Source organism: Ostrinia furnacalis, unplaced genomic scaffold (assembly GCF_004193835.3).
Source record: "Ostrinia furnacalis isolate ACB-3 unplaced genomic scaffold, ASM419383v2 OfSCF3085, whole genome shotgun sequence".
Taxonomy (NCBI): domain Eukaryota; kingdom Metazoa; phylum Arthropoda; class Insecta; order Lepidoptera; family Crambidae; genus Ostrinia; species Ostrinia furnacalis.
This window is the reverse complement of record NW_021133324.1, coordinates 661631-677125: the sequence shown is the minus strand read 5'-3', so window position 1 is coordinate 677125 and position 15495 is coordinate 661631. Positions and strand designations below refer to the sequence as shown.

Sequence of the window (15495 nt, the reverse complement as noted above, 5' to 3'; positions counted from 1 at the left end):
GAGTGTTTTCTTGATATCTGCTAATAATTCAAAAGTCTAAACTAAAACTATTAAGTTGGATTTGGTCAGTTTTAATATGTTTTCATATAACTTGTTTATTCGAAACATACTCAAAAGACCAATTAAAAAAGTATAATAGGAAATCGAAAATACAGATAGTGAGAGATAGAGAAAGTGGGTTAAAGGTTATCATTAGCAGATGTCAAAAAGTAAGGAGTATAGAATAGGCGAAGAGTTTTTGTCTAATAGATCAAAACTGCGAGCGTGCGGTTCATAGCCGCAAAAGACCACGGCAAACCTGTAATGGCGATCTTGCAAGACCATTTTGATGTTCCTTCTATAGTGATTTGCTCGGCTTGTTCGAGACTGTCTATGTGAGTATCAGGGTCGACGTTAAATGTCCGCCTGGTCGCCACATGAAACGAAAGATTGATAACAATTTAGTGTTGAGTGTGTGTTGTGTCTTCCACTGCTGAACCAGCCGGGACTCCTGGGAGACCTGTTGGGGAAGGTCTTTTAGTGCCACGGTGCATCTTCGAACCTGTGATAGCAATTTTGGCGCTCCATTTTGACGTTCCATCGAGGACTGACTGCTTCACGGTGCTCATGTGTGCTGAATGTGGCTCCCCTTCGATGCTGAACACGCGTCTGTCACATACACACATGTGTCAGCGTATCCGTTTGGTAAAAAACAAATTAATTTTGGAAGAATTCTGATTTTGAGTCTTTTTATTAATTTGTGTCTTATGAAAAACAAAATCAAAAAGCTCACCAAACTTAATTTGGTGCAATGTTGTAATTAGGTTCTCGAAAAGAGTGCAGAGCATTTTGTGATAAAATATTAACGATAAAAATACCTGTACTTGTGATACTCTGAAACATTACTTCACTTTTAATATAGAGTAAACAATCAAAACTAAAATCTTCAGTACCTGATCAGTTCGAAGATTTCAGGCTTTTCCCTTTCGCGCTGCTTCATACGTTCCTTCATGGCAGTGATGATGGAATTGGCTTTGTCTTCGGCTCCGTGTTTGGAAGACTTTTCGGCAGCCCCTGCGAAACACACTGCTCAGGCGGTGCCAAGACTGTTCTGGCAGCCGCGGGTTGCGCCGGGACGGCCCCCCCGCCCCGCGCCCGCGCTCGCCACAACCACTCTTGGCCACGACCTGACGAGAAACCAACTTCGGATATATCTGACGCGGTGACAAACGGGTGCCAGATCTGATCAGGTCATTAACCTCGAGCGGCGCTGGTCGGGGCGAACGCGAGCACGGCGCCTGTTGATCAAATCAAAAATACAATCTCACGCATTAGAAAAATATAATTAAATTTTAAGGTACAATTCAGTGCTAGATCATTTATCCAACAATCTACCACTGAAGCGCAGGGCGTCAAGATTGTATTTACATTAAAATACCCTTTGTATTTGTATGTATCAGTAATGTTCGGTTTAGTAACACCATGGAATATATTCCGTTCTTGTTTCACATGTTTGCTTTCTGTAAACAAAAGCTGCTCACACGTCCTTAAGGGATTCGGTAACATAAAAACAGTTAAATAAACACAGAAAAGTGGAAGTCTAGAAAATAAACAATGAAAACAATAATAACTAATGGACCACATATAATATTGAAGTGGACAGACATTGGATTGCGTGCAGACACTGCTAACAGGCACATCTTTACAAAATTGTGATAGATTTGTCGGGTTTATCAGGGGGTTATGTGTTACTAAAGCTCCTATATCGATTTAATAGGAAAGTTGTGTAAGATAGTGTAGAATGTAAAGTAGGGTATAGAAAAGTATAACGTAAGTAAAACAGTAAGTACAACAAGGGCTTTGACAAGTTTCGGCGCTGGGCGGGGCAACCCGAAAGTAATGGACGAATGACGAGACCGGAATCCCTATCTACGTGATCTATTGAATCCACACTTCGAAAGCCACTGTTGCAAATATAAAAGACCTCGAGATACAGCAAATGAAATTGTCACTGAAATATATAAAAAATAAAACACAGTTCAACAAACAAAACAATATGTAGATAGTGTAGATAAAACTTAAACGATACATATAAATAAAAGTTACACAAACAATAGAAATTATCGATTAAGTAATAAAGAATATGAAATGGAAATCAACGTAATTAACAGTAATTGAAGTTAAGAGTAAAATAGTAGGCAACGTAAATGGATAGAAAAACTGCTTTCAAAGTGTAGACTGACAATGAGGTGGCGTGCAGTCGACCACTAAATTGAAATGGTGTTACCGCGGTCACTCGCCTAACGACTGCGCACCTATATGATCGTGCAAATGTCGCTAAAACCGAATCATGGGAACAATAAAATTTTGAAAAATATAATGTAGAATGTATCGATTGTAAACCGATAGCCATGCACACCGACGAAGCAATGTTCAAAATTATCAATCGGAAGAGAAAAATCTCATGCGTTTTATTATATGAGGTCAGGTTCATAATTTTGAAAGAAGGTAAAAAAAGAATCACAACAGTAATAAATAAAGATACAACACCAATAAAAATAAACGGTTGGAACGATGTTTGTCTCAATTAAGTGAAACCTTAGAATGCCGCTAGTGTTCATTATCTTACTGATGATCCTGGCTAGGCAATGTTCGATTGTGAAAATGTTTACATTCCATGTACGACAGATACATGCAAAAATTTACACATGCATTTAAATCTAAATTTTACATAGACTACGACCTTTTTGTTTGTCGGTTTACCTTTTACAGATATTATCGTCTAGATTGCATCATCTAAGAAATCACACAGTAAAAAGCTTGGAAATATCACAGCTGATACATATTAAGATCGTCACTTCACCAATATGATTACAGGAAAATACCTACAACGTTTCAGGAAACAAAATAACAGTTTTATTAGATTTCATCTAGCATCATTTCATACTTGATTTCAGCAACTTTAACAAACGTTATACAAATCACAGCCCTTAAGGAAGTCGTTAAAAATCCATTACAAGTAACTATTTGTACCATTACTTGATCACACATTTCCGCATTGGATTACGAGGGCTGTAGTTATATTTTTGTATGGCTAACAGAAAATACAATATGGTAAATCTAGGATACTTTAATATATTCTCTGTGTAGGGGTTGGTTAAGTGCGGCACAAAGGGCAGAACTCTTGGCAACTGTAGTGTTCCATTAAGTGTCATTGAAACTCATCCTGTTTAGGAGTTGCGACACACTTTGAACGTCCGTTATATAAGTTATCTTGTACTTGTTAGCAACTATTTTGTATGTCATAAGAATATAATTATGTCCAGCAATTATGGATCTGAATCCTGAAATCATTGACGTATAATGTATTAAAATGTAGGTAAGTATTTTCGAATTCAATAGTACAAGATCTGCTTAGTTTGTACTAGATAATAAAGTAGGAAAAGTATAGTCTGAAAGAAACTATCAAGTACCTAAAGATACTTCCAGTAAAAGGTACTGTGTACTTAATAAAGGTTGTGGAGCTAAATCTGGCTAAATACAAGACCAATCCGAAGCAATCAACTAACTTGATAGACATTTTCCTCAACGATCTTAATGCGGAGAAATAACAAGATGTCCCGCAAGTATTTATTTGATGGGATTCTCTCAGAGACAAAGCATTAAGTATTGATTTGGTGCTACTACTTCATGTCAAAGATCTTATCTTCAATGAGTGACCTGGGAAGTAGCTCTTGACTCCCCTCGAGTTTAATAAGGAGCTGCGCTTCCAGCCAAGTCTAAGTTGGAGTTATTTTTTTACGAAGTCAAAAGAATGTTGGGTGAAGGGACGATCTTTTTCAACGGTTCTTGAATTTCATCCAGGGTCGTTAACTTACCATTATTATACCATAGCGTTCATTTGTTATTCATTGAAAATGTGAGAATAAATATTTAAAGAAGACCCATAATTTTAATTGGGTTCGGTTGTTATGAATCTCGCTCATCGTAAGTGGTGATTAGACTTAAGATGTGGCATAAATAAACATCAATAACCACAATGGATTATTTACTGTACAAAATAAATGAATCCAATTTTCTCTCATTTTCAATCATCAGACAAAATAGGTAAATAAGCACATTAATAGTAAGAATTGGATTTACTGGTAATATTTCAGTCTTTAACAATAATTGGAGCGCTACATCAATAATTTCTAGAAGAAAAAGAAATAGATTAGACAGTTAAAATAAAATACAGGTATTTAACGAGCTAAGGGGGGACATTAAAGTATTTCATTATAGTCTTAGTTACATAATTATACGCTATCTTCAGGAATGTTCTATCTATAAGTTAATCTAGATCTCCAGGGGATTTTAATTTAACAGCTCTAAACGTAAAACCAATTCTTGCTTCAATATTATTTACATCAACACCATCATCAGACTCCACTTACTCTGCAAGCAGTCAGCATTCAGCAGATCCTTGCATTTCTCGTGGCATTTGACCCCGCATTCTGTACACCTTACGCCTTGTCTCGCGATGCCCCAAAGCAAGCCTTCGCATTCGTAGCAGTACGTTGGAGAAGTCGCCGTCCATAGCACGAAGTTGTGCGGCGTCGTCGAAGATATCGGGTAGATCAGCGCTTGCAGCGTTTTCTTGTAGACGTGCATTTTCTGCAATTATTCTGTTATTAGCATCTGAGTAGCGTCATACAGTTACTGTTAATATTACCTTTGTAGCTGCTTTGAAACTTATCATGCTTTTATGTTATTAGCTTTAGTATGAGAAAGCTTACAATGCTACTAACTTAGCATCAATTAGATCTACCTTTGTTAAGTATCTTATATTGTCTTGAAAAATCTTCTGATTTAAGTTTACTTAGGTACATAAGTCTAGTTTCAACACGGAAAAATGAATATTCAACCACAAATACATTTTTTCTAATATGTGTGTCAATATTTTTTATTGTTTTTTATGCATAAAAAGGCAATTATTTGACCACAATCGCACCTGATGTTAAGTGGGATGCAGTTTAGGATGGTATTAAATCTTAGAAATAATCTTACCAGTTCCTCATCGTTCAACGTCGCCCGATGTACCGCCGACGTCAAGCCCGCATTTCTCTTGGTGGCAGCCATGGTCTAAACATCAACAACAAACGTTATTGTCTGACTAAACATCGGTTTTGGACTCAGTGTGTATACAGTACTGAGTGGTTGTTGATTGCTATTGATTTCTAATCAAAGCTGAAGTTAACCTACCTGACTACTGCTTTAATAGTGTCAAATGTCTAAAATGTTGAAAATTTTATGAATCAACAAGTTTTCCTTTAGTTCTACGCATGCTATAGTGCTGCTCTTTAAGCGTTTTAGAAACTTCAATCAATTTGAAAATGAATCAAATTCTTCAGATTAGTACTTCTAATGAATTTTACATCTGCCTGGACTACCTACTGTGTACAAAATGAATCAGTAAACAAAATAAATTTCGAAAACTTCCAAGTGCGTGACAATCGAAAATAAACTCGGGTGTTTAATGCGTGTAAATATAGGCATAACATCAAAATGTTATAGCCCGTTAAACGACGTGATAGTAACAGAAAATACCTCTCATACGTAAAAACAATATTTGCTGTGATATTGAAGCTTCGCAATGAAAACTGGATTGGCAAGCACGTGCATATTGGAATCCAATTTTTGCAGTTTTATTAATCATTCATTCACGATTGCGACAATGTTGTGTAATATGGTAATTGAAAATCTTCGGCGTCAAAGTATCATAACTCACATTACTTATTTATGACATTGGATAGACAGATCATGCAAAGGCCAATGTAGAATAACGTAAACATAAAATGCAAGCAAACTACGTTAGGTAAGCGAAAAGAGATTAAAGGCTGAGCCTTTTGATTCCTCTTCACTCACATCAAGAATTGCATGCATAGAATAAGAAAGTGTATTGGGAGAGAAATACCTTGAGAACCTGCGGATCCGTGGTGAGGGGAAAATGCAATGATATCATTAATTTTAGTCAGGAATAAGATCATTCTTGAGGTTATGGTTCCGCAAATGTTGCTCTGGTGACCCCTAAATAATATTACAATCTGGACAGTTTGGAGTTGGAAGGCCATCTAAGAGTAGGTTGAATCCATCTAGTGAAAGATAGAAGGGTAACACAAAAAGGTAACATAAACACATCAATGAATTTAAGAAAGAGGTATGAATGACTTTCAAAAGTATCTTATTTCAAAGTTTGAACAATCCATGAAGTTTCTCGTCACATTATTGTTAATGTAACAAAGCAAAATGAGCACAACTGCTTTTCTTTTAAGATTGATATTAGGACTGAAACCTCATAAATTGTTGATAGTATACACAATATAGAAAATTTCCGCCGAGAAGAAAACATTTATTACGCGCCTAATATTACTAAGCCTCAGGAAGCACGTCGATGCAGCTGTAAACATTTACGACCAGTTTCAATATCTACCTCCCATATGCAAAGTAGCGTAAATATCCCTCCAGACCGTCATTTCGCAAATTCTAGTACTGACTCAGCGACTATATTGGTGCAAATAGATGTTAGTACTCGTAGTATTCGGAAACGTAAAACAGTACCTAATCAATTCTAATGTCATTACATACATAGGTATTCCATTTTTCTTGGATATGGATATAAGATACTTTGTACCGAATACATCTATACTTCTTACTAATATTATAAATGCGAAAGTAACTCTGTCTCTCTGTCTGTCTTTCTATCTGTCTCGTTTTTACGCCTAACTACTGAACCGATTTTGATGAAATTTGGCATAGAGATAGTTTGAGTCCCGGGAAAGAACAAAGGATAGTTTTTATCCCGGTTTTTGAAATAGGGGCGCGCGCGACAAAGTTTTTCTGTGACAGACAAAAGTCCACGCGAGCGAAGCCGCGGGCGGAAAGCTAGTTAAAATATATAACCTCGCGCGTTCCTTTGTTTATTATAATTTGCTGAATTTTATTGAAAATTGAGTGATATTAGAGCCCATTACAAGTACATAATATCCTTTGTGTGGACATTTACGGGTATTATCTTATTAACTACTCAACCTACTGCTAATGTAAAATTTAATAAAGAAAGATAAAAGACTCAATTAGACTTGTAAAAATGTCATAGAAATGTATAATTTTTTTCACCAATATTTATTGAAACCACCAAGTCAGTACTCAGAAAATGAACCTTATTTAACCGCAATAAAGATACATTGAAACTAGTCAATCAAGGAGAGCATACTTCCATCGGAATTTACATTAATAATTATGTTTTAAGAAGATAATAAAGACAACAGAAATATACTTACGAGCTCCGATACGAGTGGTATGGACTTCCTTCTAGGCCTGATATCGGGCATGCTGTCGATGTTGCTATAGAAAGGATTGTCTCCCGGGTGCCTATAAAAGGATTTACATTCAAAATATGCTGTTCAAAGGATAGAGATACCATAACATTAGGGGCTGGTTTCTGAATTCAGATTTCCAGCTAGAACGTGCTCGTCTTCTACTCAAAGAAGAAATGAAAATATGAAAGTTCACACTTGATTAGAAGATGACCTTGAGCATGCTCAAGCTAAAAATCTCAATTCAGAATCTAGGCCATATTTTCCTACGATAGATTTTGTTTTTGTTAGAGAAAACCTAACAACGATAATAACGTTTATTTGCGTGTGGTATCCTGAAGTGAGATATTAATTAACAAAAGATGCTTCCGACTGAATCTTTGAATTAAAACTTTATCGTAATATGATTTTGATTTTGTGACTTACCCATTTCCACGGCCTCCTTGCTCGTTGAATCCTCCAGAGCCATTCTAAAAAAAAAAAAACAAAAGAAATTAAAAACCTAAACTAAAAAACAAAATAAAAAGCTAACATTTATTCTCAAAAACCATAACAACAATAATTAACAATTTATATTTTCTTAACCAAACTTTGATGAGCTCGCAAACAATTTATCAATAACTTCAATCGAATTGCAATCAAATCGAACCAGAATACACTCATTTACGAACCTCATGAAAATTTGGTTTTAATTATACAACAATCTCATTATTAAAATAGAATGGAGAATTAATAATTAACAACATATTGCACGCATAGCAATTAACAATAATTTATGTTCGGGCAAGTTTAAATGCAATTGAATAGCATCGTATCAATGTAGTATCAGTTATATGATTGTGTGAGATCGTTAATTCATGGTGAGGCTAGCCACGTTACCTGGCAATAAATATCAAAGTTGCAAGATATATTGTCGAGATCATAGATAAACTGGATCACGGAAACACCATTTTGCATTTTGAATCCACTCGTAGTTTGCTTTAGACCGATATAGTACGTATCCATGATACAAATTCAGCTTAAAATTTGATGGGCGGTGGGCAAAGCTAAAGCTTACGCGGAAAGGACCAATGAATTTTACGGAAAGGACCAATGACTTTTATTTATATTTTACCTATTTTTGCCAGTCTAAATATTCATGAGTATGTTCAAATCTGAGGAATCATATAGCATCCATTGCCCGCCATATCATTACTTCTACATAATTTGACATCTAAAAATCTTCCGCTAAATATTTATTTTAATACATACGTAGGTGCCAGCTATCTTTTGTGTGTCGCTATAATATCTATGCCGTGAGATCTCTAGTACATATCTTAATGAATATGAATATATCGCAATGAAATATTTATGTATGTACATAGTAATGTGAGAGTCGCATCAAAAGGAAATCTACTAAAGTGGGGTTAATATATTCGGAATAAATATATCTGGTACTTTGTCTACATAGTTAGTAGTTCATATTTGTACTGATGGCAACTGATAGTACTTCTTTGAAGAGAAAAACACACGAAGAGAAAAATAGTAAAGTGGATAGAGCTTAGAAAATTATTTTCAGCGACGTGTATATGAAAACGATTTCTTCTTTTTAAGATATTATGATACGAATATGATATGACTATGACTGACTTTTGTACGTTTATGTTCCCAAAGCCTATTTCTATGAATGATATGAATCGATGTAACGATTAAGAATCCCTACGCGGTGTCCAATGTAGCAGCTAACATTAACAAACCATCATACAGCTTAAGCAATAAACTTTATAATAATACTGCTCATTTACATAGGAGTATTACAAGTATTTAGTAATGTATAGGAGTATTACAAGGGTATAAATATTATCAAGCAAGTAAAACATCATTAAAAATTGTATAACATCATTTTGTTTGAATATCATTAAGCTTTATAAAAATCCAATATGTACATAGGTACGTTAAAAAGTTCTTACTTTCTATTGCGCATGTTAGTTCTATTTATTGCCTTAACAAATGGAAATTGAGTTATTAGTAAATGAGTAATTAATAATTGTATAATATTGTTCTTATGAGCACCCTATTCTATCTTCAGAAGTAACTCTGCAGCAGGAGAGCAAAAAAGAAATAAGTACCTTTGGTTGCAATATGGTAAGAATTCACAACCATAGTAAAATAGTTTACAAAATGGTATTGCAAAAATTTTAGGCAGCATTTATTTGCAAATGTGAAACTGTTACCCTTATTTCCTTAACAACTTAGGTAGAAATCGCAGCTACAGTTGCTAGTACTAACACTGCAACTAACGTAATAATACCACTGCAACTTTTCAAAATGGACGACTATAACAACGATTACACATCCTAAATCTAACTTAATAGTATGGGTAATTATATTCGAGTAATTTTGTTATGAAATTAATGTAAAGCTGGTTATAATATTTCTTGCGAAGTATAAAGAGTAATATCAGTCTAACTATCGGTTTTCTCTCAGGAAATAATGAAAAGACACCAGTATTAGTATTCTAAGTTTCGTTTCTATAGTTTAACTCTTAACTCTAATTTCATGAAATTTTTGCATAAGGTAACTTACACCTGCGCTAACTTTGTCTTTCTCCGTAGACGGTGTGGTCGCCGCTGGTGTCTCCGTCGTCTTCTCTTCGGCCTTCCTGTCCTTCAGCGCCTTCAGCAGCTTCCACTTGCTACCAACTGGAGCATCTTGTTGCGGCGGCGGCTCCTTCACCGAGGCAGGCTCTTGGTGTATTTGAGGCATATCGTAGTCATCGTCCAGCTCATCCCCACTCTGGACTGGACTATCAGGCCCAGAAGTTTCACCAGAGCCAGAGTCGTCGTAAGATTTGTCGTCGTCATATTCTTTATCACTCTCCTTATCGACTGAAGGTTCATCGATAACAGGAAAGGTAGTGATATCTTTCCAAGTTTCTTGAACCGGTGTCGTATCGCATTTGGTTTTAATCGTAGCCGTTTTAAGCCTTAGCTCTCGTAAAACGAATGACATTTTCTCTTTTAAATTCTCATTGGGCTCGTCCATTTCTTCTTCGATCTCTGGTTCTTCTGGTAACGTCTTTTGCCTTTCAGCTTCTATTTGAGATTGGTGTTCCATCTCTTCTAGTTTTCTCAACTCATAACAGTACCATTCATCTTCAGAGTCTATGCTATCTTCCGTACTTTGTCGTCTTGATGATACACGAGAACCACTCCGCCAAGAATGGGTACTTCTACTATCATCATCGTCATGTTTATTTGGTATTTCTAAACTCTGTTGATGCCGAGGTTGGAATTTATTTGTAATAGCCCGTGTACTTTGAACAGAAGGACTTCTTTCGTGATAAGTTGTAGTATCTTCCGAGACAGTTGTATTAATAATTTCTGGTGTACTTGGTTTACGAATTCGTTTTTCTTTATGATTCACAAACTCTTCCGCAGGTTCTTCCTGCGGTCCTTCTGGCTCAGATTTTGGAGGCGATACATTGTCTGGAATTTGTTCATCAGATACTGACGTTGATTTTCTTAGTCTATATTTTCCTAGGGCTCTAGATACTGCAAATTCTTGAGAACTTCCACTGTATGATTTATTACTGTCGTTCAATCCTTCGTCTGAGACTGTAGATTGCTTTTTAACATCTCCAATCGTAGCAAACAGTGATGCTGGAGATTGATTGTCTTCTTTTTCTTCTTCTTCAAATAAATCCACATTTGAAATGTCGGTATCGATGTCTAGTTTTTCTAGTTCAGAAATATTATCTTTGTTCATTTGACTAACGCGAGCAAAGTGAAAATCAATGTCATCACTTTTATCCCTTGGTATTTGATACTTCTCATTTTCTTCTAGAATACATTCTGTATCATCTTCGTGAAATTCTCGTCCCTGCTGCTGTAGTTCTTGAATTATTTGCTGTTGTTCAACAATTTCTTGGTTATTCATTTTTCTTTGTTTGGGTTTATTAGGAACTTTCGAGAATAAGTTATTTTCATGAGTAGAGTCTGAAAACACGCTGTCGCTGTCCTCTGATTGAGCACTTGATCTACCACCAGACCATTCTGTTTCAGATGTTTCCGGATCTGATAGCGACTGATGGCTTGCTTGATGCTTTCTCCGTGCTTTTTGTAACAAACCCGACATAGATGCCACTAAATGATATTTCTTTTTTCTTCTCTGAGCTGAGAGTATTCTTTCTTTTAAAGTCTTTTCTTGTTGTGGCTGTTCCACATTGTCAACTCCAGATGGCAGAGAATGCGATCTATGTTTCTTAGGCAAATGCAAATCAGGTAACCAATGACTCATCGAGGACATAGCAGATTTCAGTGAGGAAGTTCTTTTTGGCTTTTTTAATTGTTTGTCTTGAGTTTTCCCTTTGAGATTACTTGCAATGGATAGGTAACCAGATTCAGAAACAAGTATACCACTTGAATCTACATACTGTTCTTTTCTAATTTTTGAATGTTCTGGAACGGCTTGGTTTTCAAATCCCTGGTTTTCATACATAATATTGCCGTTACGTTGATCGTATTGTTGTTGCTTGAAGTATTCTTGCTGCAACTGATTTTGAAATTGTTTTCTCTCTGATATATTTAGAGAATGTGATTTCAAACTTGACGTTTCCATTGAGCTTGTTGGTGATCTACTTCCTCCTTGCCATGATAATTGATCTTCTAATGAGGTTTGTTTTGGTGAATCGTAGCGGGTAGACGTAGGATAGTAAGACAGTGCGTCGGTAAGATTGCTAGGTGGGTATCCTCCGCGTCCCGCTCCTTTATAACCATTTTGGTAAAAGTGGGGATCGTTTGCTCCCATTGTATTTGCTCTAGTCATTGACCTTTTACTAGTATTCGCCGCTGACATTACAACAGTCTGTGCATGATAACTTGGTTCTGGCGGGTAAGAATCCATTGCAGGTCTTGCAACTGATTCAACAATTTCATTTCTATCTAATAATTCGGAAAAACTCTTGTCATCGGATAACATACCACGGGGCGTACTGTACACAGTAGTAAATATTGGTTGCCTATTTCCTGCTACCGAATATATTGACGGAGCTTCGTTTCCGTAATAATATTCTGACATACTACTTATTTGACTGCTTTGACCGGTCATTGAATATGGAATGTCACCTTTTAGATAAGAACTATCAACTTTTCCTTGAAATTTAGACATATCTCGTGGAATAGATGCTTCTTTAGCCATACTATGTTCAGATCTTCTTATATTGTAATCACTTTTTAAATGTTTTGCCTCATAGGCGTAAGAATCTACTAATGTTTCCATGTATGGTTTAGCATCAATTTCATATGACATTCTTTGTATTGATTGTGGCGACGACATTCTCATTTTATGAGTATCATGACTCGCATGAGCGACGCGGCCTGTTTTTGGAGAGCCAGGACTTTTTTCTAGACTAGACCAGCCACTCATTGATGACAATCCTGAATCTGACTTAGCAGCTACTATATTCGTTGTATCTCTTTTGACATGTTTAGGCGAGGTTTTAGGAGACTTTGGTGATCTTGGACTTAAACGTAGAGTATCTGCAGGTACTGTAGCGAGCATCGAAGATTGACCAGACAAAGGCCCATCATTATTATTTTCAATTGAAGGAAATAAATCGGCCCCATTTGGAGGGGCTGGAGGCGGTGGGCTAGGAGATTTATGTAATCTATTTTCATCATAACTTAAATCAACTCGACCATCCATAGCTCCGTTATACATGTCATGAACATGTAAAGGTGAAGACTGATCTGTGTTTGATTTGTAAACATCACCCAGTTGTTGTGAGCCTTTGTTTGTATAATAAGTTGGCCTGGAACTTTCAACCATTTGGTATGAAGGGCTATACTCAAATCGTTCTCGTGATAATGCGCTTGGGGATTTATTTGCCTTCGCTGCATTAATTTCGGCATTAGCGACCGCTGAACTGTACGCCAAGCGTCCAGTTACCGTCGTGTAAGGTTCTGTCGTAGTGCGTTCTGGTACAAATTTTCGTCGAGGTGAAAGAGTTGGTGGTAAATAATCTATTGTTCTATCAGGAATGTTACTATCGTTGAGTGACAATCTTGATGGTGACTTTTCTCGAGAGATAGAATCTTTAGGCATCGTTAATATGAAGTCATCAAAACTTTTCATCATGTCATTTATAGCCCAACTATCACCACCAGAGTAGACACTTTTTAATTGTTCGTTTATAATATTTCCATCTTCGACAAGCGTCTTAGCTTCTATGTCTCTATCATGCTTTGATGTTATTTTTGTTTCTGGGCTAAGAAGTCTAGTTTTCAAGTCTTTTAACTCTCTCGAATCTTTGTGTAATTGAGTTGTCAACCTATCTAATTCATGTATTTTATCTACTGTGATTTGATCTATTGTACTTAATGTAGATAAATGCACCAAATCTCTTTCGCTAATACCGGGTCCACCTTGTAGTCCACAATAATCCTTATAATCGTTCGCACTATAAATTTGCCTCGCATTTGCTGGTATGATTTCAATATCTGGTTCTTCTGGGGCTTCCCAGATCATGTCTAGTTGCGATGGTGGTCTCGACGTGTCCTCACACACAAGGTCATCTCTATACGCTTGATTCAAGCTTTTATAGAAGGCTTCATTAGATTCCATAACTTCTTCTTGAGTATCGAGTACACAGGTTCTTCCGATGTCCAAGCCTTCTTCGATGCCATCTTCAACTGTGCCATTTCCTAATATTTCCCTGATCACTTCTAGTCGACTCATCGGATCTCTAGCAGCAGTGCGACACGTGTAGAAGTCGAGTAGCGTTGATATTACACCCTGTTGGTCAGCTAATAACGCCTCTAATCTTTCGAGTCGCTCCCACATTCTGACGTATTCCTGGCTGAGGAGGTCGAGCGCGCGCCAGGCGTACTTGAGTTCTGTTTCGAGGATGTTGAGGCGCGTGCCGAGGCGTTCCATGTAGTCGCTGATGATGTAGTCACCGGAGTATGGGGGCAGGTCCGGCGGCAGGGCGAGGGAGCCGCAGTCGTCCATATCGACCTCTGCAGCCCCACTCCCGACGCCCTCGCTTCCCTCCATCCCGCCGCTTGAACCTGCCCCGGCATTGTCGTGGATATCGCGCATCATCTTCTGATCGAACAGTGGGTTGCACGTAACATTCTGCACTATGAGTCATCCCATATCGTTTTACAGTAAACACTTTGTACACAAAACGGTCCCTTTATCACATTCACTAAATTCATTGTACCACTATAGTTTTTCAACACATTGTCTATTTTTAGTTCACTTTAACTACTATTATAATTCTTTCCACACTTTATAATGTATACTTTGTACTTCGACGGAATGAAATTGATAGGTAATTTTACATCAAAAATATACTTTGAGTTACACTTATCACTTTACTGTAAATGGAAAAATTGGTTAGTATTTGATTGGGATATGTACTAGTTTGTGCATAAGTTGTTATGCGCACACCAGTAACGGAAGAGAGTGAGGGATTACCTCATCGGAACACATGAACTAGTGTGTTAAAACGTAATCATGGCGAGTTCTACTTTTGCAGTTTGCGGAAAGAGGTTTTAATAGTTAATATGTTCCTGTGGGAGGCAGCTAAGCGGTTCGTATTGGATTCCACATGAGCAGACGCGCCTCAGAGGTGGAAGGCGTCCCCCGACTGGGAAGGAAATAGGATAAAGGTAGGAAACGAACCGGGTTCCGCCACCGCCTCGCTTAAATTTAATCGGGTGTAGGACAAAGGAAACCATAGTGCGGCAATTTAACAATTGGTAAACAAAATCCGCGCTGTGACATCTGTTTTGAAAGCCTAAACACACAGCTCCGTTCTGGAGAGCGCTGCGCAAATACTACAGAGTATTGTTGTTTGACCTTTGCTTTGTTACAATGTTTATTATTCAGTTGCGTTGTTAGAATTCGTCTACCACATCTTTATCGTCTGCATGTCCTTGAAATCTATCCTTCAAAGCTCATTTTTTAATACCAAACCTCCTCAGTTCGTCATGGGTCATGAGGTCCTTAGCGTGAGCATAAAGTCTCTTCCTTAAACCATGAGAAATCCTATAAAAACCCACTTATATTTTCTATCTCCGCACTGTAGATAGAGCTCAATATCGTCGTCAAATGGCGTTATATTGACAAGAACCAAAACGTTCCTACAACAAGGAGCACATAGACGCGACTGGCA

General features: G+C 37.1%; 1 protein-coding gene across 1 annotated transcript in view; it reads right to left on the bottom strand.

The window, feature by feature from the left end:
• Positions 1–15252, bottom strand: part of unc-13 (protein unc13 homolog) — a 64999-nt gene extending 49747 nt beyond the window's left edge. Inside the window, exons 1-8 of the mRNA XM_028310740.1 lie at positions 9900–15252; positions 7761–7804; positions 7299–7389; positions 5933–5941; positions 5026–5100; positions 4413–4632; positions 933–1053; positions 542–648 (exon numbers count right to left, since the gene is read on the bottom strand). Coding sequence (XP_028166541.1) covers positions 542–648; positions 933–1053; positions 4413–4632; positions 5026–5100; positions 5933–5941; positions 7299–7389; positions 7761–7804; positions 9900–14417 — 5185 coding nt within the window. The 5' untranslated portion in view covers positions 14418–15252. The remainder of the gene's footprint in view (positions 1–541; positions 649–932; positions 1054–4412; positions 4633–5025; positions 5101–5932; positions 5942–7298; positions 7390–7760; positions 7805–9899) is intronic.
• Positions 15253–15495: the final 243 nt, after the last annotated feature.